This window comes from Leucopleurus acutus (genome assembly GCF_964270905.1).
Source record: "Leucopleurus acutus genome assembly, chromosome: 1".
NCBI classification, from domain to species: Eukaryota; Metazoa; Chordata; class Mammalia; order Artiodactyla; family Delphinidae; genus Leucopleurus; species Leucopleurus acutus.
This window is the reverse complement of record NC_139142.1, coordinates 184,903,051-184,926,084: the sequence shown is the minus strand read 5'-3', so window position 1 is coordinate 184,926,084 and position 23,034 is coordinate 184,903,051. Positions and strand designations below refer to the sequence as shown.

The window sequence follows — 23,034 nt, the reverse complement described above, 5'->3', positions numbered from 1 at the left end:
TTCTGGAAAAAAATCCAAGATATAAAGCAAGAGTTTTTTGCATTGACTGACTCCTGGCTCTCTCTACTTACTCCTGTACTTACTGCTACTTGACCCTGGGCAAATGAGTTAATATGGTTCAATTTCCTCATTGACAAACACCCTACAGCGTTTTTGGAATACATATTATGTGCTTGGCAAGTATCAGGCACTCAGTAAGCCGTAGTTTTTATTACCTGACGGTAATCTAACAGCACACGATCTCAAAGTTAGTAAGCATCAGAAGCAAGAAACAAGACCCCAGCTCTCCCACTCCAGTCCAGCCCCACCTGGATACCTCTGAAAGGACCACTGAGTGTCTATCCCTTTGGCTGGAAGCGGATGTGGAGTTTTGAAGTAGCACAAAGTGCGACGCAGCAGGAAGGCGGGACTTCCGTCGCAACGGCTCCAGCATCTGCGGGACAGAGAAAACGAACCGGAACAGGTGGGAGGAACGCCCGCCACCAGAGGGAGGTGTCCGGAAGCGCCCGGAGCGGGGACTACATTTCCCACAAGCCCGCGGGGCAGGGCGAGGGGCGGGCGTCGGGGACCTTACCGGACAGGCCTTGCCCGGCAATACCAAGGTAAATGCCGGCACTGCGGCTCCAAGGGAAGAGTAACTTAGAGTCTGCGCCTAGATTTAGACTAGTCACCCTCCTAACCCCTCCCGAACTGACAAAGGGACCTGGCGACTTTGGGATTTCCGGGCAGCAGGACTCCACCCCCAGAACCTATAGCAGTACCCCCGCCTTGGGCCCGGGGGCGCTTCCTAGATGCCTGAGGACGCGGGGCGATGTGCTAGAAAGGTGAAGGCCCAGGGTACCTCTTTCTAGGGTTGATGATCCGTACTGGTCCCTCGTTCGCCCCTCCCCCACGCCCTGTCTCCCATTAGCTCGGGCTGGAGCTGTACGGAGCCCGGATCCCTGGGGATCGAAGTCGGTGTTGGTGCAAGGGAAGGTGCTCTCCCTCCCCCCGCCCAGTCTAAGTAGCGGGCAACCTCCCCTCTCCTTTGGTTGTTGCTCGGACGTCCTTGTCTCGGGGCGGCTAAAGCTGTCAAAGACCTGCGAGCCAAGCACTGCTAAGCACCTCCATCCATCCCTAATCCTTTCATCTACCCTTTCGGGTGTTAGGAAAATTGTTAGGAAGAGAGGCTAAGTAACTTGCCCTAGGTCGCAGAACTTAAATGGCAGAATTTAAGGTTCGCACCAGGTCTCTCTGGATCTAAAGCTCTTTGCTTAAGTCCCATCACCTTTCTCAAACCTTAACCTAAGAGAGGACAGGCGCTGGGGACCACAGTCATTTTTTTGCCCAGCGGTGCCTACACGCGCTGCAACCCCGCCTCGGCTGCCCTGGCGCCGACACATCGGTCGGGCCTGTTCAAACAACGAGCCCGGGGCCCTCCGCCGATCCATCTCGCTGCTCTTCTTTTCCGCTTTCTCCGGCCCTTTTCCAGGGACAGACAGACGGCGCGCGTCATCGCCAAGGCTGCTGGGCGGGTGGGTGGAGTTTGCTGCGCGGCGACGGTGGCGGTAGAGAGTGGGTCCCCCCAAGACTCTGGGGCGGGGCTGCGGGGAGGGCGCGGACGGACAGACGGACCTCGCCGGGATGGGGGGTGTGGCCGCTCCGCCAGGGTCCTGCGGGTGGGTCAGCGGCACAGCGACCACCAGTGCCCGGGGCCCCTCCGCCTTCTGCTAGAGATGCTCTTCCTCTCGGTGAGTTGTTTTTCTGTCTGGGCGGCCCGGCCTCCCCAGCCTAGGTCACGCCCCGGGGAGGAGGAAGGAGCCGGGCCATCTCAGCCTGTGTGGCCTGGATAGGGCAGGGCCACGGGGAACTGACCAGCTGCGCTCCGGGTCCTCCTCCCTTTGGGCATGTTGATCCGCGGCTGCGCTCCATGTTCCAGTTTCATGCAGGCTCCTGGGAAAGGTGGTGCTGCTGCTGCTGCCTGATTCCAGCCGACAGACCTTGGGACCGGGGCCGGCGCTGGAGGCTGGAGATGGCGGACACGAGATCCGTGCATGAAACCCGGTTTGAGGCGGCGGTGAAGGTGATCCAGAGTTTGCCGAAAAATGGTACGTGCATGCCCGGCTGGAAAGCCTTCTGCAGAGGCTTGAGGCCCCAGTTTCTGAATCTCACCTCCTTTAGCCTTCTTTCTGCTTCTAGTCTTGCTTATTTAACCTACTTCTTCTTTTGCGTTGAAAAGGCATGTTATTGAAGGGGAGGTGTCGGCTGGGAATTAATTGCCTGCTGATCTTTCAAGCCTGAGACAAATATATTATCCAGATTTTAAGCAGTTTATATTGTTGTCGAAAAGAAAAGTCCCTTAATGACTGCGGATTTGGGTATGTTTTTAAAAAATCTGGGATGGGGATGCCTAGGGCCGCATACTCATAAAGTCTACTTTTTGAAAACTTTTGATATGAAGGGAAAGAAAGGAAAGAACAACTATATTCATTTGTAAAACGATTTCTCTTATTTTAAAAGTACATATATATTTACTACTTAAAAAAAAAACCTGTTCTATGGTCCTAGTGTTCTCTTTCTGATACTCGTATGGGACCTTTGCACCTTGGATGAAAAGTCATTGGAGCTGTTCTTTCATATTTAGCCTGTCGTTTCTCTGGCTTCTGTCAAGATTTTTCTCTTTATCGTTGGTTTTGAGCAGTTTGATTATGATCTGTCTTGGTATGGTTTCCTTCATATTAATGCTGTTTGGGGTTTTGCAGAGCTTTTTGAATTTGTAATTTTATGTCTTTGACAAATGTTGGGAAGTTTAAGGCCGTTATTCAAATATTTTTTCGGTGGAGAGGCTTGGAAAGGGGGAATTTGACTTTTCACTTCATATCTTTCTGCAATAAACGTGTATTTTTCCACAATAAACGTGTATTTTTTAAATGATACTTTTAACTACTATCATTGTGCCAGAGTGTAAAATTAACTGAATATAACACTAATATAGTACTATAGTATTTAACGTCATGTTCCCTATTTTCATTAATTATCATTTGGCTAAGTAATGAATGTTCAATACTATTAACAAACATTCATTAAGTGCAGATACAAAAGGTTTTGAAAACAAATATACACAAAATAGCTTTCCTTTTGTAATCTCAAACACCAAATTGGAGGAGGACATATGAGGAATTGAAAGAAGAGTGAATGAACAAACTGTAGAGAAATAACATAGGAACTTATTTAGGTATTGATTTTTTAAATGTCTGATGAAGAGAGTTTACATGAAGGCATGATTCTAAGAGTTTTGTTTAAATGGTACCTTCATCCTTACTTCTAAACCACACGTTTTTATATTTTTTGAAAATTGATAGAGCTAGACTTGATAGTTTGCTATCTTTGCTGACACCATATATCACTCATTAGGAAACCCATATAAGTGTAAATACAGTTTGTGTTTATATAACATTTAAGAAGGTATTGCCAAGTTAAGAACCTCTGCCAAAGGGCAGCTGGGTGGGGCAATGTTCAGTACTGTACTATTATCTCCTGAAACTAAACTGATAATAATTGAAGCAGAAGTACTGTTATAATGAATCATTAAATAGTTTTATAGTAAAACTTTTAAGTTTTGTCATCTGTCCTGGATTATTTTGCAGATATTCTTATAGTTTTTATGTTGCTTGTTGCTTAATCTTTATCTATGGCATAAAGTTATAATGAATCCTATAGCACCTATGTTTGGTATGCCCTTGGCCTTTAGAAATTTATTTTCCTATATTATGTTTTAAACACATACATATCAAATGTATTGGGTTGGCCAAAAAGTTTGTTCAGATTTTTCGGTAAGATGTTGTGTGTGAGCACCTTGAGGATAGAGACTATACTTTATCTAGTGTCTTATACACAGAATATATTCAATATATGTTATTAGTTTTTGCTTTAACCTAATGTATATGTTACTCACCTTAACCAATAAACTTTTAAATCTCAGTTGATTGACTTACTGAAGATATTATGAGATGAGGCTTTTGATGTTTTAAATTTAGGTTGGTGTCATTTAAGTAGGTAACCATTTTTTTTTTAAATAGGTAACCATTTTTAACTATAGTTTCTCCATTTTTTCCCCTCTGCTATATAAAGACTATATCATTGAAACACTGTATCTAATGGATATTCCTAAATGAGCATATATTGTGTAGCTAATTTATTATTGTGATTTTGGAATTAATTATTCACTCCTGGCCAAAACTGAAACACCAGCTCTCAGCTTGTCTGTGTTGTAATTTTCACAATGTTTATAAACTACTAGCTTTTGATTACTACATGTTATCAGATTATTATGCAATCTGTGAAGTTTTAAAAACATCTTTTTACAGTTTTAATTTGTGTGTTTTTTTTTTTTTAAATATTTTATTGGAATAATTATTCAATTGTTAGCATGATATTCACGATAACATTATTCATAGGGTGATTCTTTCCACTTTAAGGAGATCTATTTTTATTTTATTTATTTTTGGCTGTGTTGGGTCTTCGTTTCTGTGCGAGGGCTTTCTCTAGTTGTGGCAAGCGGGGGCCACTCTTCATCGCGGTGCGCGGGCCTCTCACTATCGCGGCCTCTCTTGTTGTGGAGCACAAGCTCCAGACGCGCAGGCTCAGTAGTTGTGGCTCACGGGCCTAGTTGCTCCGCGGCATGTGGGATCTTCCCAGACCAGGGCTCGAACCCGTGTCCCCTGCATTGGCAGGCAGATTCTCAACCACTGCGCCACCAGGGAAGCCCTAATTTGTGTTTTTATAATAAATTTTGGAACAAAAGTAATGTACAATAAATGTAAATTTTTTTTAAATGCAAATAAGCAAAAAAGAAACTAGAAGTAATCTATATGCCTATGACAGCGATATCTATCCTCTTTTAACATTTTGATATGTTTCCTTCTACTCTGCTTTTTAAGTATATAAGTATTTATTTTGTAAAAATGGATTGTGCTGGATATGCTGTTTTAAACTGCTGTTTAACTCATTTTATAGTAGATCTTGAAACTTTTCTCATGCTATTTTTTATATTTTTCTACAGTAAAAATTTTAAGGGCGGTAGTTATAAATAATCCCATAATTTATGTATATCATAATTATTTAGCCAGTTAGTTATTATAAAACATTTATATTCCAATTTTTCTCTCTCATTAAGAGTATTGCAACTTATAGCATTTGTTCAAACAATTTGAAAACTTTAAACATAAAAAAGTTTATTGATAACCTAGAAACATGTGAAGACTGATCCTCAAAAAATTGGCATGTCCAAAACTATGGAGGTAGGAAGTGAGAAATCTATTTTATCTTGGATTAATTCTTTTTCTATCACAGTACACACTGGTTGGCTTTAGCCAAAGTTCCTAATCCCCTGAGAAATCGGAAATTTGGCCAAGAGAAGTTGAATTTCTTACTGTTGGAGTTTTATTAAGCAGAGTATACATTTAACTTTCATTTGTGCTATAGTCAGTGTGGTTTGTCACAATTTTTTAATAGAAATACCTTATTACAGTTGCATGATAGTTATTCTATATTTTAATTTATTTTTTTAAAATGACATTTGCCAGTTATTTTGGTTACATCTACAACATGTTTATTCTTTTATTCTCTTATTTATTGAACTATGTTAGGCGTTGATATTAAAGTGTAAAATTTCAGAGTTTTTTCAAATCAAAGAAATAAACTGAGCCATAACTTTTGTTTCTGTAAAATAAGAATAAATTATCTGAACTATTAATGAAATATTAAAAAATCACTGTTAGTAAGCTAAGCATTAGCTCATCAATTGTGTTCTCCAAGTGATCTTACTTAATGTATGTTTCCAATAGGTTCATTCCAGCCAACAAATGAAATGATGCTCAAGTTCTATAGCTTTTATAAGCAGGCAACTGAAGGACCCTGTAAACTATCAAGGCCTGGATTCTGGGATCCTATTGGAAGATATAAATGGTAATTTTATGTAGAGAGCTATGAAAGAATTTTGAGTTTAATGACATAATTATCATATGACTGTTACTTATGTGGTTATGGATTATTCTGTGCACAAAGTATTCTAAGTACTGGATACATTTTTATCCTCTGTGTGCTCTTTTTTTTTTTTTTTAAACAAGGGTTTTTTTAAAAAATAAATTTCTTTATTTATTTTTGGCTGCGTTGGGTCTCCATTGCTACATGCGGGCTTTCGCTAGTTGCAATGAGCGGGGTCTACTCTTTGTTGCGGTGCGCGGGCTTCTCAATGCGGTGGCTTCTCTTGTTGCGGACCGTGGGCTGTAGGCGCATGGGATTCAGTAGTTGCGGCACGCGGGCTCAGTAGTTGTGGCTCACGGGCTCTAGAGCGCAGGCTCAGTAGTTGTGGCACACGGGCTTAGTTGCTCTATGGCATGTGGGATCTTCCTGGACCAGGGCTTGAACCTGTGTCCCTTGCATTGGCAGGTGGATTCTTAACCACTGCGCCACCAGGGAGGCCCCCTCTGTGTGCTCTTAACACAATTTCACACAAATAGGAAGGTCTTGGGGAAGAAAAGAAGACAATAAAACCAAAAGAGGTAGATTTATCAAAGATATAAGAGCATTTTCAATTAGTGTTTCCTTTTATGGAGTTTGTTCTTTTTATTATGCCAAGAATAAGTCCCAAACTATATTAAAGGGACTATATTAAAGTCCCAAACTATATTAAACAGACTCTCCTGCCTCTTTTACCTGCCAAGAAGAAGAGTGACCTCTTGCTTGTCAGGTGACCTTGTTTGCTTTGAGCTATTGAGATAATAAATAACTAGGAGCATGACTCAGGTTCTGCCTTACTTTTTCTCTAAGCTGTCACTCCTGTCCCACTGTACTTGAATAGAAATTTCATTTTTAATATATTTAATAGAATCACAGAATACCTCTGCCATGTTTCCAGTTGAGTAACATTTGATGTTCTTAAACACTATTGAAGAGGTGACAAATGTCTAACAGGATGTCTGATGTCTAACATGACCATACGTCATGTATGTCAGGAACAGAGTGTGCTAATTGGCAGAGTAAGTCTTTAAGAGCCACATGTTTTGATGGCTAAGTTTCTTCACCCTGCATTGGAAGTCCTTAAACTCCTTTGGGTATTTCTTTCTTTTTTTTTTTTTAACATCTTTATTGGAGTATAATTGCTTTACAATGGTATGTTAGTTTCTGCTGTATAACAAAGTGAATCAGCTATACATACACATACATCCCCATATTGCCTCCCTCTTGTGTCTCCCTCCCACCCTACCTATCCCACCCCTCTACGTGGTCACAAAGCACCGAGCTGATCTCCCTTTGCTATGTGGCTGCTTCCCACTAGCTATTTTACATTTGGTAGTATATATAAGTCCATGCCACTCTCTCACTTTGTCCCAGCTTACCCTTCCCCCTCCCCGTGTCCTCAAGTCCATTCTCTATGTCTGCGTCTTTATTCCTGTCCTGCCCCTAGGTTCTTCAGAACCTTTTTTTTTTTTTTTTTTTAGATTCCATATATATGTGTTAGCATTCGGTATTTATTTTTCTCTTTCTGACTTACTTCACTCTGTTTGACAGTCTCTAGGTCCATCCACCTCACTACAAATAACTCAATTTCGTTTCTTTTTATGCCTGAGTAATATTCCATTGTATATATGTGTCACATATTTATCCATTCATCTGTCGATGGACACTTAGGTTGTTTCCGTGTCCTGGCTATTGTAAATAGAACTGCAACGAACATTGTGGTACATGACTCTTTTTGAATTATGGTTTTCTCAGGGTATATGCCCAGTAGTGGGATTGCTGGGTCATATGGTAGTTCTATTTTTAGTTTTTTAAGGAACCTCCATACTGTTCTCCATAGTGGCTGTATCAATTTACATTCCCACCGACAGAGCAACAGGGTTCCCTTTTCTCCACACCCTCTCCAGCATTTATTGTCTATAGATTTTTTGATGATGGCCATTCTGACTGGTGTGAGGTGATACCTCATCTTTGAGGATTTCTTAGTCCTGCACTTTCCTCTAAGGTCTTTATGACTAGTCATATTAGGTTAAATGTAAGAGCAATATGTTATTTAAGCTGTTTGAAGAAAACTTATTTACTTAACGATTTTCCTCAGAATTGACCTTTGGTGGAGTTAAACTGCTTCTGGAAAATATCTCTAAATTGAGAGGTTTTCTTTTTAGGCAAAAATTTCAAAGGGCTCTTCTCATTATTTGAGGCTTTAAAATTTTCCTGCCCCTCACATTTTCATTTTTTTTTAGAGGTAAGAAACCTTTTCCATTTTTCAAGTGTTAGACTCTTATTTTTTAATATAAATTTATTTATTTTTATTTATTTATTACTTTTGGCTGCCTTGGGTCTTCGTTGCTGTGCGTGGGCTTTCTCTAGTTGCGGCGAGCAGGGGCTGCTCCTCATTGCGGTGCGCGGGCTTCTCATTGCAGTCGCTTCTCTTGCTGTGGAACATGGGCTCTAGGCGCGTGGGCTCTAGAATGCAGGCATGGGCTTCCCTGGTGGCGCAGTGGTTAAGAATCTGCCTGCCTATACAGGGGACACGGGTTCGAGCCCTGGTCCGGGAAGATCCCACATGCTGCGGAGCAACTAATTCTGTGCACCACAACTACTGAGCCTGCACTCTAGAGCCCGTGAGCCACAACTACTGAGCCCGTGAGCCACAACTGCTGAAGCCCAGGCGCCTAGAGCCCGTGCTCCACAAGAAGACAAGTCACCACAATGAGAAGCCCGCGCACCGCAACAAAGGGAAAGTATAACAAAGTAGTGCCTGGTCGCCACAACTAGAGAAAGCCCACGTGCAGCAACGAAGACCCAATGCAGCCAAAAATAAATAAATTAAATTATTTTAAAAAATTAACCAAAACTTCATTTGAAGTTCATTTGAAACATGTTCATTTGAAACATGACTGTGACAGTTCATGTAGTTTCTAAAATGTTCATTTTTGTCACTGTTATTTATAATGATATAAAGACTTTTAAAGAGTTCTTAGCAAATAATTATGAAGTCTATGGTCTGTATAATCTATATAGAGATTATAGAGACTATATAATGTAGTCCCTATAATCTATGGTCTATAGATAGGTTTTATACTAATTAGTTTTAACTACTATTTAATTTGCCATTTTATTCACTGTGATATTTTTCTTCAAGGTGGTGCATTTAAAGAGATCCTTTGGAAACATTAATATAGCTTTAAGTAAAGCCTGTTTTAAATTAATGATCCTATAGCAATAACTATAAATTGTATTCTGAGCAATTGAAATCAGGTGTCTTTCTGTAGTTAATTGGATATTTTTATTTCTAGGGATGCTTGGAGTTCATTGGGTGATATGACCAAAGAGGAAGCCATGATTGCATACGTTGAAGAAATGAAAAAGGTAGGGAAAATAATTCACAATAGAAAATAAAACTACTTAGAGCAGTTTTTAAAAAAAATATATTTATTTATTTATTTATTTTGGCTGTGCCAGGTCTTAGCTGTGGCCCACAGGATCTTCGTTGACGCATGTGGGCTCTTTAGTTGCGGTATGAATGTGGGATTTAGTTCCCCGACAAGGGATCGTACCTGGGCCCCCTGCACTGGGAGCACAGAGTCCTACCCATTGGACCACCAGGGAGGTCCCTATTTAGAGCAGCTTTGATTTAGTTTTGTTATCAAGCAAATTCGCTGCTTTGTTTTTAGGAACAAAGAGATTGTAATGTGTTAGAATATAGAATCTAGATTATTGAGCTTATCAGGGCTTTATTTGTCTCATCAAAGTTCATCTTAAGGTAAATGTTTTTTCCTTCAGATGTGTCACATTGTGGGGGCATGCTATTTTCTTTTCTTTTCTTTTTTTAAATAAATTTATTTATTTTATTTTATTTATTTTTGGCTGCGTTGGGTCTTTGTTGCTGCACGCGGGCCTTCTCGAGTTGCGGCGAGTGGCTACTCTTCGTTGTGGTGCGCGGGCTTCTCACTGCAATGGCTTCTTGTCGTGGAGCATGGGCTCTAGGCACGTGGGCTTCTGTAGTTGTGGCACACGTGCTCAGTAGTTGTGGCTTGTGGGCTGCGCAGGCTCAGTAGTTGTGGCATATGGGCTTAGGTGCTCCGTGGCATGTGGGAATCTTCCCGGACCAGGGATCGAACCCGTGTCCCCTGCATTGGAAGGCGGATTCTTAACCACTGTGCCACCAGAGAAGTCCCGTGTTTTCATTTTTTCATCTTTCTTATCTTTCTCTATCGTTGACTTCTGCAGAAAGTATATAGATAGGAATCTTTTCAAATACTGATTTCCCTTACTAAGGAGTGTGGGACTTAACTGGGCTGTCTTGAAAACATTTCTGTTTTCAAACTTTTTATGAGAAATAGGTAACAAGACTGCCCAACAGTGTTCTCATACAAGTGTTGACTCATAAGTTGAGATGTTTCTATCACTGGATTTATCAGTAACAAGCATTTTTCTGTGAATGTAAAAATCCTTCAGAAGCAGAATAAGACAAGGATGCTTTTAGTTTCTCTGGTAACTAGTTAAGAGGGCATTCTTTATTAACTAGCTCTTCAAGGAGCAAATTAATGAAGAAATCATGGATTTTTAAAGATGATCTTACTGCCTTTTTATAAAGGAACATTTGTATTGGTATGTTGGTAATGGATCAGAAGTTGTGAAATCTAGATCTGTATAATAATCTTAAATAATCTTTGAACATAGAGAAAATATATAAAAAAGGAATATTTTTTTGCCAGATGCTTTGATAGTATTAATCTCTGTAGTAATTTTTATTTGGTAGATTCAGAGTAATTTGTTTTGTTTTAATGTCTTCTACATTACTCAAAGTTGTGCACTTTGTTACATTTTCACAATTTATATTGGTGGACTTTGTTTTTCTATAAAAGAGGTCAGAGCGTAGTTCTTTTGGCTGTTAAGTGTATCAGTAGCAGAACAAAGGAGTCTTTCAAAAGCAGAGGGAGAACGATAATGTACAACTTTGGTTTGATAACATTCTTTTTTCTTTAAATATTATAATCTTTCCTCATTCCCTCCATTTTAACTATTTAGTGGTAATTACTTTTAATTGTATGTTGTAGATTGATACAGAAAAGACGTGTGTATATATATATATCCTATTATTTAAAAAAAGAAAGAAAACGAATAATGGTATCATATTAAACATACTGTGCAGCTGCTAGCTTTTTGCCTGTAAAAAAAAATTTATAGATATTTTTCCAGTCAGCACACACAGAACTAATCATAGTCTTTTTAATATCTGCAAAATATTCCATATATAGAAATACTTTATTTTGTCAGTCATCAGTTGATGGTTCTTTATTTGAATACTTTTTCACCTAATTTACCTTGCTCTTTAAACTTGATGATTCTAAATTGGCCCGTAGTTATGAAGGTGTCTGAAAGTGGTTGCCATTTCCTACTTTACTTAACACCCTTTTAAAAACACTACCTTGGTGTTAAAGAACACACAATAATTTTACTCTAACCCCACAATTTTCTATTTTATTTTACACTAGGGCCTTTAGTGCTTAATGCACAATCTATAGCTTATTGTATAAAATTTTACACGAAGCTTATGTAAAATAGTTTTGAAAATGAGAACGCTTTTAAATCTTTACTTGAAATTTTCCTAGGGTGGTATAGGCATCAATATGTAATTAACATAGATACTTTCAGGAGTCTGTAAAAGCACTTCAAATCTCAAAGTTATCAGTAAGTAAATTATAAATATATTATTTGGTGCTAATGTGGATCACATTAATAGTTGGTTTTCACAGGATTTGTTTCTTTTGATTACAGATTCTTGAAACTATGCCAATGACTGAAAAAGTTGAAGAATTGCTACATGTCATTGGTCCGTTTTATGAAATTATAGAAGACAAAAAGAGTGGCAGAAGTTCTGATTTAACCTCAGGTTGGACTCTTTTACCTAGTTTTTCGTTCAGCAGCTGATACATTATGCATGCATTAATATTTATATGTCTAATTTCTTTTTTTTACTTTCACATGCCAGTCCGAGTGGAGAAAATCTCTAAATACTTAGAAGGTAGGAATAATGAAATCCATGTGAAACTTTGGTTTAAAATTTATATGCCAAAAGAACTCTGCACAAATTTATATAACTTATGGGCTTTTCACTCAAGAGTTTTCTTTCAAGCAAATACATTGCACAGACTTCCAAAATATTATAAACCCTAATTTTTTTTTCAGAGTTTTAAAAAAAATTTATTTTATATTGGAGCATAGTTGATTAACAATGTTGTGTTAGTTTCAGTGTACAGCGAAGTGATTCAGTTATATACATATACATGTATCTATTCTTTTTCAAATTATTTTCCCATTTAGGTTATTACAGAATATTGAGCAGAGTTCCCTGTGCTATTCAGTAGGTGCTTGTTGGTATAAACCGTAATTTTTACACTTAGGTTATTAAAACAGGACAGACGGTTCGTTTGTATACAAAATTATAACAGAATTCATGGTTTTATTTTTATGATTCATATTTCATATTTTCTATTTTGATTTATTAATTATATTAGCTATTATATTGCTATGGCTGAAATGACTTGCTAGCTAATTTTAAGTGAATATGTTTATAGTATGGTTTAACTCTAGTGTAGCTAGCTAAAACAAGACGTCAGTGAATTCACCTCACTTGGTCTTTTTTTTTTAGAGTTCTGTTTTCATGTTCTCAGTAACAAATTGAAAGTCTTATCTTTTTACGTACTAGCAGGAGCTGAATAATCTGCAGATTTGCTGGTATTAACTGTAAACATTTGCTCTTTAAATTGTTTTAGAAAATAGAGTGAAATGAGCTCCTAAGAGTCATTCTAAATGACAATTATATATGTTTTAAATAAAAATCAGCCTGCCCATCCTTTTTTTTTTCCTGGCATTCCATTCACAAGGCATCTTTTACTAATTGATCAAAATATTAATCTTCCTGTTCTGTCATAAGGCCTGCAGTTTGTGTCTGCCACAGTAACTGATGGTGACTTTTACTGGGCATAACTCTGTACCACACCCTCTGTTTCTGATTTGTCTACCTAGAGGGGTCAAATATTAACAAATAATCTTCTTTATAATTCATAATTTTTCAAGTCAGAAAATAAATTAAATGTTTTCTGTTTGTGAAGTGTGTTATTAGGATGCAGAGGGGAATAAATCAGGACCTGCTTTGGTTGTGTCCAGTTGACTGCCAGAGGCAAATGTTGAAACAACTATAGCTATAAAAACAAGGAAGAGTGAAAAATGATAATAAAGGCTCAGATTCATAATCCCTTAGCTATAATTTAAGAGTTCAAAAGGCTTGATAAAGCTTTTTTGATAACCCGTTTGAGAGCAAAACCTGTCCTAACATTACCAGGAGGAGCAAACCTTGACCTTAAACGACATGAGGCTATTTTAAGTTTTTATCCTATTTTGTACAGCTATTGTATTTTGCTACAAATATCTTAATTTTTTTTTTTTTTTAGTGAGAGCCACCTTAGACTCTGTTGAAGGTGTCATATACTATACATTATGTATAGTATATGACCTTTGCAAAATTAGAAAACTCTGGATTTCAAATTGTATCTAGATCCAAGAGTTGTAAGGGATGCGGACCTATACCATAATTTATTTAACCTGTACCACTCTAATGGAATTTAGATTGTTTCCTCTTCTGATCTTCAAAAGATGCTGCTGAAAGTAACCATGTACAAATGTCACTTTACATATGTGTAAGCATATCTGTAAGAAATTATATTAGAAATATAATTGTTGGATCAAAGGATGTGGGCGTTAGATAAGTGTTTCCAATTTTGTAAGATATTGCCAACTTGCAAGACAGTTTGCAATCTTGAGTTTGTTTCTTAAATAAAGAATCTTGTTAAAAGTAGCCGTTTAGGCCCAGTAGAACAGATTATCTATGTCACATGGGCTTTTTCAGAATATATATACATAGTAAGTTTTGAAATCAGGAAGTGTAAGCTCTCCAGCTTTGTTCTTTTTCAACATTGTTTTGACTATACTTTTTTTTTCTGGCCGTGCCACACGGCTTGCGGGATCTTAATTCCCTGATCAGGAATCGAACCCATGCCCCCTGCAGTGGAAGTGCAGAGCCCTAACCACTGGATCACCAGGGAATTCCCATTTTTGACCATTCTTGATTCCTTGCATGTCCCTATGAACTTCAGAATCAGCTTGTCAGTGTTTGCAAAAATGGCCAGCTGGAATTTTGTTAGGGATTGCAATGAATCATAGATCACTTTTGGAAGTATTGTCATTCAACAATATCATCTTCTAATCCATTTACTTAAATGTTCTTTAATTTCTTTCAATTGCTAGTTATTTTATTCTTTTGCTGCTATTGTAAATTAAATTTTCTAATTTCATTTTTCAATCGTTTGTTGGTAGATTGTAGAAATACAATTAATTTTTCTATATTGATCTTGTATCTTGCAACCTTGCTTGACCATTTATTAGTTCTAATAGTTTTTTTGTAGATTACTTAGGATTTTCTATGTATAAGAGCATGTCATCTGCAGAGATCATTTTACTTCTTCCTTGTCAGTCTGGATGCCTTTTATTTATTTTTCTTGCCTGATTGCCCTAACTAGAACTTCCAGTACAGTATTAAATAGAGATGACAAAAGCAGACATCTTTGTTCTTTTTTTAAAAAATTAATTTATTTTATTTTTGGCTGTGTTGGGTCTTTGTTGCTGTGTGCAGGCTTTCTCTAGTTGTGGCGAGCGGGGGCTGCTCTTCATTGAGGTGCGCGGGCTTCTTATTGCGGTGGCTTCTCTTGCTGCAGAGCTTGGGCTCTAGGCATACGGGCTTCAGTAGTTGTGGCACATGGGCTTAGTTACTCTGCTGCATGTGAGAGCTTCCTGGACCAGGGCTCGAACCCGTGTCCCCTGCATTGGCAGGCGGATTCTTAACCACTACGCCACCAGGGAAGCCCAGACATCTTTGTCTTGTTCCTTATTTTAGCAACAAAACATTCAGTCTTTTAACATTAAGTATGATGCTAGTGAGTTTTCTTAGATGCCCTTTATCAGATTGAGGAAATTTTCTTGTATTCTCAATTTCTTCAGCGTTATATTCATGAAAGAGTGTTGGATTTTGTCAAGTGCTTTTTCTGCATCCGTTGTGATAATCTTGTGGCTTTTATCCTTTAGTCCATTAATATGGTGTACTACGTTGATTTTTGGATGTTGAGTAGGGCTTACTAGTAATTCTCTGTGCTTTCTGCAGCTCTCGTCACAGAGCTGCTGTGATGCTGTCAAGTAGTTTTGTTGCAACCATCCATTTGATGGGGGTTTTGGGGATTCCCTGATGCTTTGTTTTGTTGAAGGTGTCTGTGGGTGGTGAGTGTTTCTGTTTTTTATTTATTTTTTTGTCAATTGTTATTATTTTTTATTTTCTGGTTGTCAGGGAAAGAGTAAGGGAGATCCAAAAGCTATGCTGCCATCATGATTCTCTAAGAGAGAATAGACCATAATGCCTATGATAGAGTTGAATTTTTACTCCATAGTTCTACTAATTAGGGAATATAATAAGAATAAGAATATAGGCCTGACTGTTTAGGATGAATGGAGATTTTATATGTTATTTGGGATGCATGGGAGCATCCAAAATGGACTTGTATAATTGAAAATAAAGCTCAGCAGTTTATGGAGGAAGACCACTGTTTTTGGTCAAGAACCACTTAGGATGCCTTCAGTATCTCAGAGTTATGGAACTATAATTCCCAATATCACAGAATGGGGTCTAGTAACCGTCAGCACTGGCATCACATTGGAGCTTTATGGCAATCCAGAATCTTAGATTACCCCAGACTTACTGATTCAGATCCTAACCTTTTAACTAGATCTCAGGTGATTCCTATCCATGTTAATGTTTGAGAAGCTTCCATGTATTTACTCTCAAGGTATGACTTTGGGTAATAGGACAATTTGCCTTTTTAAGTGATTAATCACATTTACTAATGCTTTTTTTAAAAAAAGCTTAACTGTAAAGACATAATAATGTAAGTTGTGCACCTGAAGCCCTAAAGGTAATAAAAGGATAAAAAACTTTTTAGGGGCTTCCCTGGTGGCTCAGTGGTTAAGAATCCACCTGCCAATGCAGGGCATGCAGGTTCAAGCCCTGGTCCGGGAGGATCCCACATGCCACGGAGCAGCTAAGCCCGTGCACTGCAACTACTGAGCCAGCGCTCTAGAGCCTGTGAGCCACAACTGCTGAGCCTGCAAGCCACAACTGCTGAAGCCCATGTGCCACAACTACTGAAGCCTGTGTGCCTAGAGCCCGTGCTCTGCAACAAAGAGAAGCCACCGCAATGAGAAGCCCACACACTGCAACGAAGAGTGGCCCCCGCTCGCCACAACTAGAGAAAGCCTGCACGCAGCAACAAAGACCCAACACAGCCAAAAATAAATAGTTATAAAAAAAAAAACTTTTTAATGTAGTCCAACTATAATATTGATAAGATTGCTTTTAGGGCCAAAGCTTTGTATGTTTTCAGCATGCTAGCCTATAGCAACTGTCTCTTCATTTACTGTGTATTAAAGATCATCTCTTAACTTTACATTTTGATTGATGTTACCTTAAAAATAATTTATCCACTGTCTTGTTCAGAAAGGATTTAAGATAGCTTTATCATTTTGTTGTGAACTGATAACTGGAGGAATTAATGTAATGTACATATATTTACTGTCAAAGAAAATAATACTGTTCATTATATGTTAAAATTCTAACATTTTACTTCAAGATTATTTTATTAGTTATTTGTGAATTACAGTATTATTTTAAAATTACAACATGATTGTGTGTTATAGCATTACAGATTAAATGGTCATTTCATATTTTAGATCTTGGTAATGTTCTAACTTCTACACCAAATGCCAAAACTCTTAATGGTAAAGCTGAAAGCAGCGATAGTGGAGCTGAATCTGAGGAAGAAGAGGCCCAGGAAGGCGTGAAAGGAGCAGAACAAAGTGATAGCGGTAATCTTTGGGTTATGAGCTAATCACTCTACATTAACTAAGGCGAAAGGCTATGGAGAGGTTTGGACTTATTTGGCATTGCGTGCAATTAGGGCACGTGGAGGGATGTGGGCTTTTGACCCTATAACCAGGTTCGTTGTGGACCAAGAGGCTCTACTACAGAGTTCAGGGACAGCCAACCGTAAGCATAGATGGGTTGATGTTAATTGAAGGCAGACACGGATAGGCCACTCCTCTAGATGTAAAGCCTGAAATGCTGCATTAGAAATGTATTCCTTTAAGGTACTGTTTCCAATATAAATATGCATATGTTACCAAGGAGACAAGTTAAATTCTCAGTATCTTGTCAAGAATGGCATGGATTCCAGAGAATAGAATGCAAGCAGAGATTCTGATGAAGAGGGAACATTGGAATCGTGGGGTTCTGCATTAGGGGGGCCTTGTGAGTAAGAGTACCAGTGATTCTTGGGGAGACTAGTTTAGATAGGGGAGGCAGAAAGACACTAAAACAAGCCATACAGCTTAGTTTTGCCTTCACTTTCCAGTAAAGGCTGACAAATAATACCTTCTTTGAAGGCTCTTTTTACTGGCTATGTAGACCTATATATGGCTGGGTCTCATAGAGCAATTTGCCTATGCCCGAAAGAGTGAAAAGACCTCAAGAGATTTATCTCTTAAAAGGGGTTCTAGAAGATTCACAGGGAACTGAAGCAGTTTTGAAACCAACAGTTTGGGTGAGCTCTCAGCATATAATTAACCCCTTTTCAAGGAGCACCCCATCTCTCTGATCCACGTAGGAAGCCCTTCAAATGGATTATGATAGGCTGGGGAAATGACTACCTGATATTAGAACGTAGTGTACAGAAGTTTTCCTACAGTGAATTTTTATGAATCTTTCCATTTTCACATAAAAGATAAGAAAATGATGAAGAAATCTGCAGACCATAAGAACTTGGAAATCGTTGTCACTAATGGCTATGAAAAAGACAGCTTTGTTCAGGGTGTACAGAACGACATTCATGCCAGTCCTTCCCTGAATGGCAGAGATGCTGAGACAGTAAAATCTGTAGATCAAAACTTGGAGCAAACGGAAAAAACTGCTGTCTGCGTTCACCAAGGTACTGTCACATCAAAGTTGTTTCTCTGGCTTCTTTCTTATGAATAATATATTCTTTTAATAATTTTAGGATATTTAGGAGCTGTTGAGAATTTTAAAAACCTCTATTCAGTAACATGTTAAGGTTTATTAATATTATAAGGGTTTATAGCTTTGAAAGACCAAAATAGGGCCAAGGCTTTTATATTTTTCTTGAAATATTTTTTATTGTGTTTTTATATGGAATTTTAAAATAAAATCTTTGAAATTTTTACTTTTATTACTGATGTTTCTTTTAACTCACATCTCTAATTATATGATACTTTTGTTCTCAGGTCAGCAAAATAAGGTATAGTCGTTTCATAAGTTACGGCTCTAGGAGTGAGCCTATAGTGTGTATACAGTGAATTATTGACATTGCTGTAATTCACTAGAGAAACCAAGAAATACCATTTCTTAATATAACAACCAAATGTGCACAGTTGCATCCCAAATTTAGGGTCCTAGCCGGTAGTCAGTTTTTTCTTATAAAGTTATTAGGTTTTTATAAGTTTGATCTGGACAGTGTCTTTTTATAATTCCATGATAAAATACTTTGTAATCTTTTTACATAAAAATTACTGACTAAATTTAAAATTTTGGTAAGTTAAAAGAAAGTAAATCAAATTTATCTCCCAATATGAAATGGTAAATCAAATTTATCTCCCAATATGAAAATAATATAGAGCAGATAAATTTTGAAAATGTAATAAATGCATTTGTCTTCAAATAGAGAATAATTATTCTACCTGGACATTTGTATATATTTAGATGTAAATGATGATCATGTTGAAGATGTTTCAGCAATTCAGCATTTGACGAGTGATTCAGACAGTGAAGTATACTGTGATTCCATGGAGCAATTTGGACAAGAAGAGGTAAAAATGACATTTTTTAATTGGTAAATTTTCAAAGTGATATCAGAATTCCACGCATAACTTCTGTTAATAACAGATGTATATGCTGTTCACCACTTTGAAAACATACCTCTAACATGTTTAAACATTTGTATTTTGTTTTTTTGTGAATTAAAAAATATATAAAATTCCTGAATATTCAAAACTGTTTAAATATTATAATTTATAATGTATTTACAGTTATAAATATTCTGAGAGAGGTGGGATGGGAGGCAGAAAGTGAACTCCTTATGCTAGTCCTTATGTTTGAGACATTGATAACAGTCAAGAAGACTGAATAATTTCAAACAAATAAATCTGTTCTTCACATTGACTAAATACATTGGACTGAAGGTTTTTTTTTGTTTTTTTTTTGCGGCACGCGGGCCTCTCACTGTTGTGGCCTCTCCCGTTGCGGAGCACAGGCTCCGGACGCGCAGGCTCAACGGCCATGACTCACGGGCCCAGCCGTTCCGCGGCATGTGGGATCTTCCCGGACCGGGGCACGAACCCGTGTCCCCTGCATCGGCAGGCGGACTCTCGACCACTGTGCCACCAGGGAAGCCCTGGACTGAAATTTTAAGTGGAAATACTTTTCAAATTTCAGTTAATTAAGATTTGGTATTGAAAACTAACATTTGGAAAACCATTAAAGGTACATGAATTTTGTATTTTTCTCTTTGACAACTTTTTCTGATAACGACCAGGGTGGTTTTGACAGCTATATTTATGTTTGTTGTTTTTACATCCTCCCCCTGGTCTTTCCCGACCCCTGTTCTAACACAGTGTTTTTTAAATTTATTTTATTTTAAAATTAAATTAAATTAATTTATTTTTTTATTTTATTGAATTATAATTGATTTACAGTGTTGTGACAGTGCTTTTTTTTTTTTTTTTTTTTTTTTGCTGTACGCGGGGCTCTCACTGTTGTGGCCTCTCCCGTTTAGGAGCACAGGCTCCGAACGCGCAGGCTTAGCGGCCATGGCCCACAGGCCCATCCGCTCCGCGGCATGTGGGATCTTCCTGGACCAGGGCACGAACCCGCGTCCCCTGCATTGGCAGGCGGACTCTCAACCACTGCGCCACCAGGGAAGCCTCATGACAGTGCTTTTTGAATACAGTTACTCTGGATATTTAAAATGTTTCTTGGATGAATGACTGAGTCATGAGCACAGTTCACTGCCAAACATCTCAGTTCTTTGCTGAGATGTATATAAATCATCTCTATCCCATTTCTCCCCTACAGATGGGAGGCACAATATGAATTGAAGACATTTTTTAGAAAAATAATATTTTCTATAATAACTTTAAAAAAATACCGCTTTATAAAACCAGTCATTCTTCTATTGTCATGGAAACCTTGTGGTGTATAACTACATGCTTTACATTTGTAGTCTTCAGATAGCTTTACGTCAAACAATGGACCATTTCGCTATTACTTGGGTGGTAATCCCAGTCAGCCCTTGGAAAGTTCTGGTTTTCCTGAAGATGTTCAAGTATCTCCTGGGAATGGCAACAGGGGAGACACACAGGCGGCAGCAGTGGAAGGCAAAGGTGAAGTAAAGCACGGAGGAGAGGATGGCGGGAATAACAGTGGAGCGCCGCACCGTGAGAAACGGGCTGGAGAAAGTGAGGAATTCTCTAACGTCAGGAGAGGGAGAGGTGTGTAGCACTTGTTTTTGTTCTCACTGTCTTTATAAACGAATTAATGAAATGGGGAGGTTCTAGATAGGAGAGGCACCAGGACTGTCCCTCTGCAAAGGGAATGTTGAAAGTTATCCTCGCAGAACATCTGACCATTTTCCTTTATGTCTGGTTCTCTCCTTTGACTCTACAGGGCATAGCAGTGTATTCTTTGAAGGTGTGAGAGAAAACATGTCTATTTCCACATCTTTTAGGCAGTGTTTTAAGGTAGCCGAATTTATGTTTTATCACCTCCTTGAACGCTCACTGATTGCTCCAGCTGTGCTGCTGCTTTTTTCCTACTATAGGTGAAAATCTGAATTCCTTATTGTTTCCCATTTCCCCGCTTAGGTCAAAAGACATCATTTCAAGCTGATAAATCAAGTAATAGAGATAAAAGAACATTTAACAGTACAGAGGGAAACATTAAGAATATTAATGTGATCAGGTAATAAAGAGTTGAGTGGGGAAGAAAAGTAGGAATATTAATTTACAGTTGTTTATAGTAAGGAATCAATAGGTACTGTCAAAACAGCCATTTGAACAAAAACAAACCTTTCTAATTTATCAGAAAAAAATACACATTTTTAAAAAAGCAGTGAAAACAAACCATGTAGTAAAATATTTTTTAAAACCCATAAAACAATGCATAATATAAAAGACTTAAGATCAAATGTATTTGTGAAAGCAGTACAAGTAAAGAGGCTCTACTCACCTACTTAAAGAAGGTATTTGGATTGGTTCACAAAGCAAAGCATAACTTCACGCTATAGTCTACAGAAAGTAAAAAATAAAAATATAGGCAAAGGTATCTCACACAAATGCACATTAAAATAAGACAAGGTTAGTAATCTTGATATCAGGGAAGATTAATTTCAGGACAAAAAGCATTAAGATAAAGAGGGCCACTTGTAATGTGAAGGTGTGCAGTAGAGACTTAAAATTGTTAATATTTTATATAACATCAACACTTCAAAAAGCAAAATCTGCAGATGATATAAGGAGAAATAGGGAAAATCATATTAATATTCAGGAGACTTTAATATACTTTTTTTGGTCTATATGAGCGTGTAAGGACAAAAACATAACTAAGAATAATGAGAACCTTACTTAACATAATTAATTTGGTAAATCTTATTGGTAGTTATCAAACTGTGTACCATGATACCTATGGAACCTCATAATTCTAGATGCTAATTTTTTCTTTGTTACCCTTATGACACCCAGGCAAGAAACTCTGGACTGTATTTCTTATTTATTGTCACCATTGTCTCCCCTTTTCTACATTTGGTCCATCAGATAAACCTGTAATTCATTCTCTCTAATGTCTTCCTTTCCAATTTGATAGCCAGGCCAAGCTTTTCGTTTTTCACTGATTCAGAAACCTCTTAACCTTGTATGACTGTTCTTATTTTCTATTTAAATACATTCTCAAAGTGATCAGGATAATCTCTCTGTTTTTCTTTTGTTTTTTTTTTTTTTACTAAGACACGTTCTTCCTATTGAATATACAGTATTTTTTGTCTGTATATATGCCTATATATATATATATAGGTCTGCCTATAAAGCCTACACTCCTCACCTTCACATGGAACTTGATTCAACCTGTCCTTTGCTCTTCCTGACGTTATCATCCTCATGTTTTCATCACTCTCCTTTTTAGCATCTACCTCAAATAAGTAAAGAAAATCTTCCCACTCCCACCACTGGCTTGCCCCTTCCATGTCTCTGTCTTTCCTATCGTTTGGCATAGTCTTTTGTCTCTTCTTTGTTGATATTTGACTATCCCTTCATTCAAAATTCAACCTAAAGGAAAAAAATAGTGCTTTTGGGGAGTCTTTCCTAATAATTCACATTTAACTTTAATTAGTGGAATACTATATTATTTTAATATCCTTACACTTTTACACGCATTCCTTTTGCCAGGACTTTTATGTGCTCTGAATATAGGATAGATTAATAAATCTTGATAGTATATTATAAAGCAGTAGGGAAAAAGCAGGCTCTGGGGACCCCTAGGGTAAGATAGTCAAGTGTATGATGGTCATAACATGTCCCCCCCCAACCTAATTAAATGAATAAAAAAGAAGGAAAAAATATCAAGGAATATGGCAACAGCAACTAGATAAGGGACTCATCCTCGTACCATAAACTTTGCAAAGTATCAGAGAGACAGGACAATTAGAAAGAAACTAGAATAGATAGGAAGTTCTGTTCTCTATAGAAGCAGTGAGAATGAAGGTGAGTCAATGAAATTTTGAAAAAAACCTCTCAATTTAGTGGGAAGCAGACTGGAAGCCATAGTGGCTCGAGGGTGAAGACTCGGAGTGTCCTTCTGGAACTCTT

The 23,034-nt window shown here is 37.9% G+C and overlaps 1 protein-coding gene and 1 long non-coding RNA gene across 9 annotated transcripts in view; one reads left to right on the top strand and one right to left on the bottom strand.

Moving 5' to 3' along the window:
- Positions 1-523: 523 nt before the first annotated feature.
- ACBD5 (acyl-CoA binding domain containing 5) overlaps positions 524-23,034 on the top strand; it is a gene marked incomplete at its 3' end in the record, with an annotated part of 35,919 nt that continues 13,408 nt past the window's right edge. For 3 of the 8 annotated variants that reach the window (XM_082845590.1, XM_082845586.1, XM_082845587.1), the window contains exons 1-10: positions 1,631-1,730; positions 1,919-2,087; positions 5,826-5,946; positions 9,300-9,372; positions 11,785-11,899; positions 11,999-12,031; positions 16,840-16,974; positions 17,889-18,092; positions 18,881-18,987; positions 20,400-20,667. In XM_082845590.1, coding sequence (XP_082701716.1) covers positions 1,716-1,730; positions 1,919-2,087; positions 5,826-5,946; positions 9,300-9,372; positions 11,785-11,899; positions 11,999-12,031; positions 16,840-16,974; positions 17,889-18,092; positions 18,881-18,987; positions 20,400-20,667 — 1,240 coding nt within the window. In that variant the 5' untranslated portion in view covers positions 1,631-1,715. Of the gene's footprint in view, positions 603-1,617; positions 1,731-1,918; positions 2,088-5,825; positions 5,947-9,299; positions 9,373-11,784; positions 11,900-11,998; positions 12,032-16,839; positions 16,975-17,888; positions 18,093-18,880; positions 18,988-20,399; positions 20,668-23,034 lie in introns of those variants that run through there. The other 5 variants (XM_082845588.1, XM_082845589.1, XM_082845591.1 and 2 more) reach the window with 4 other exon arrangements.
- On the bottom strand, positions 12,482-16,133 carry LOC309965850. Its single transcript, XR_014326412.1, has 2 exons — positions 16,088-16,133; positions 12,482-14,883 (listed from the first exon to the last, which is right to left on the bottom strand). It is a non-coding gene; the product is annotated as an uncharacterized lncRNA (long non-coding RNA).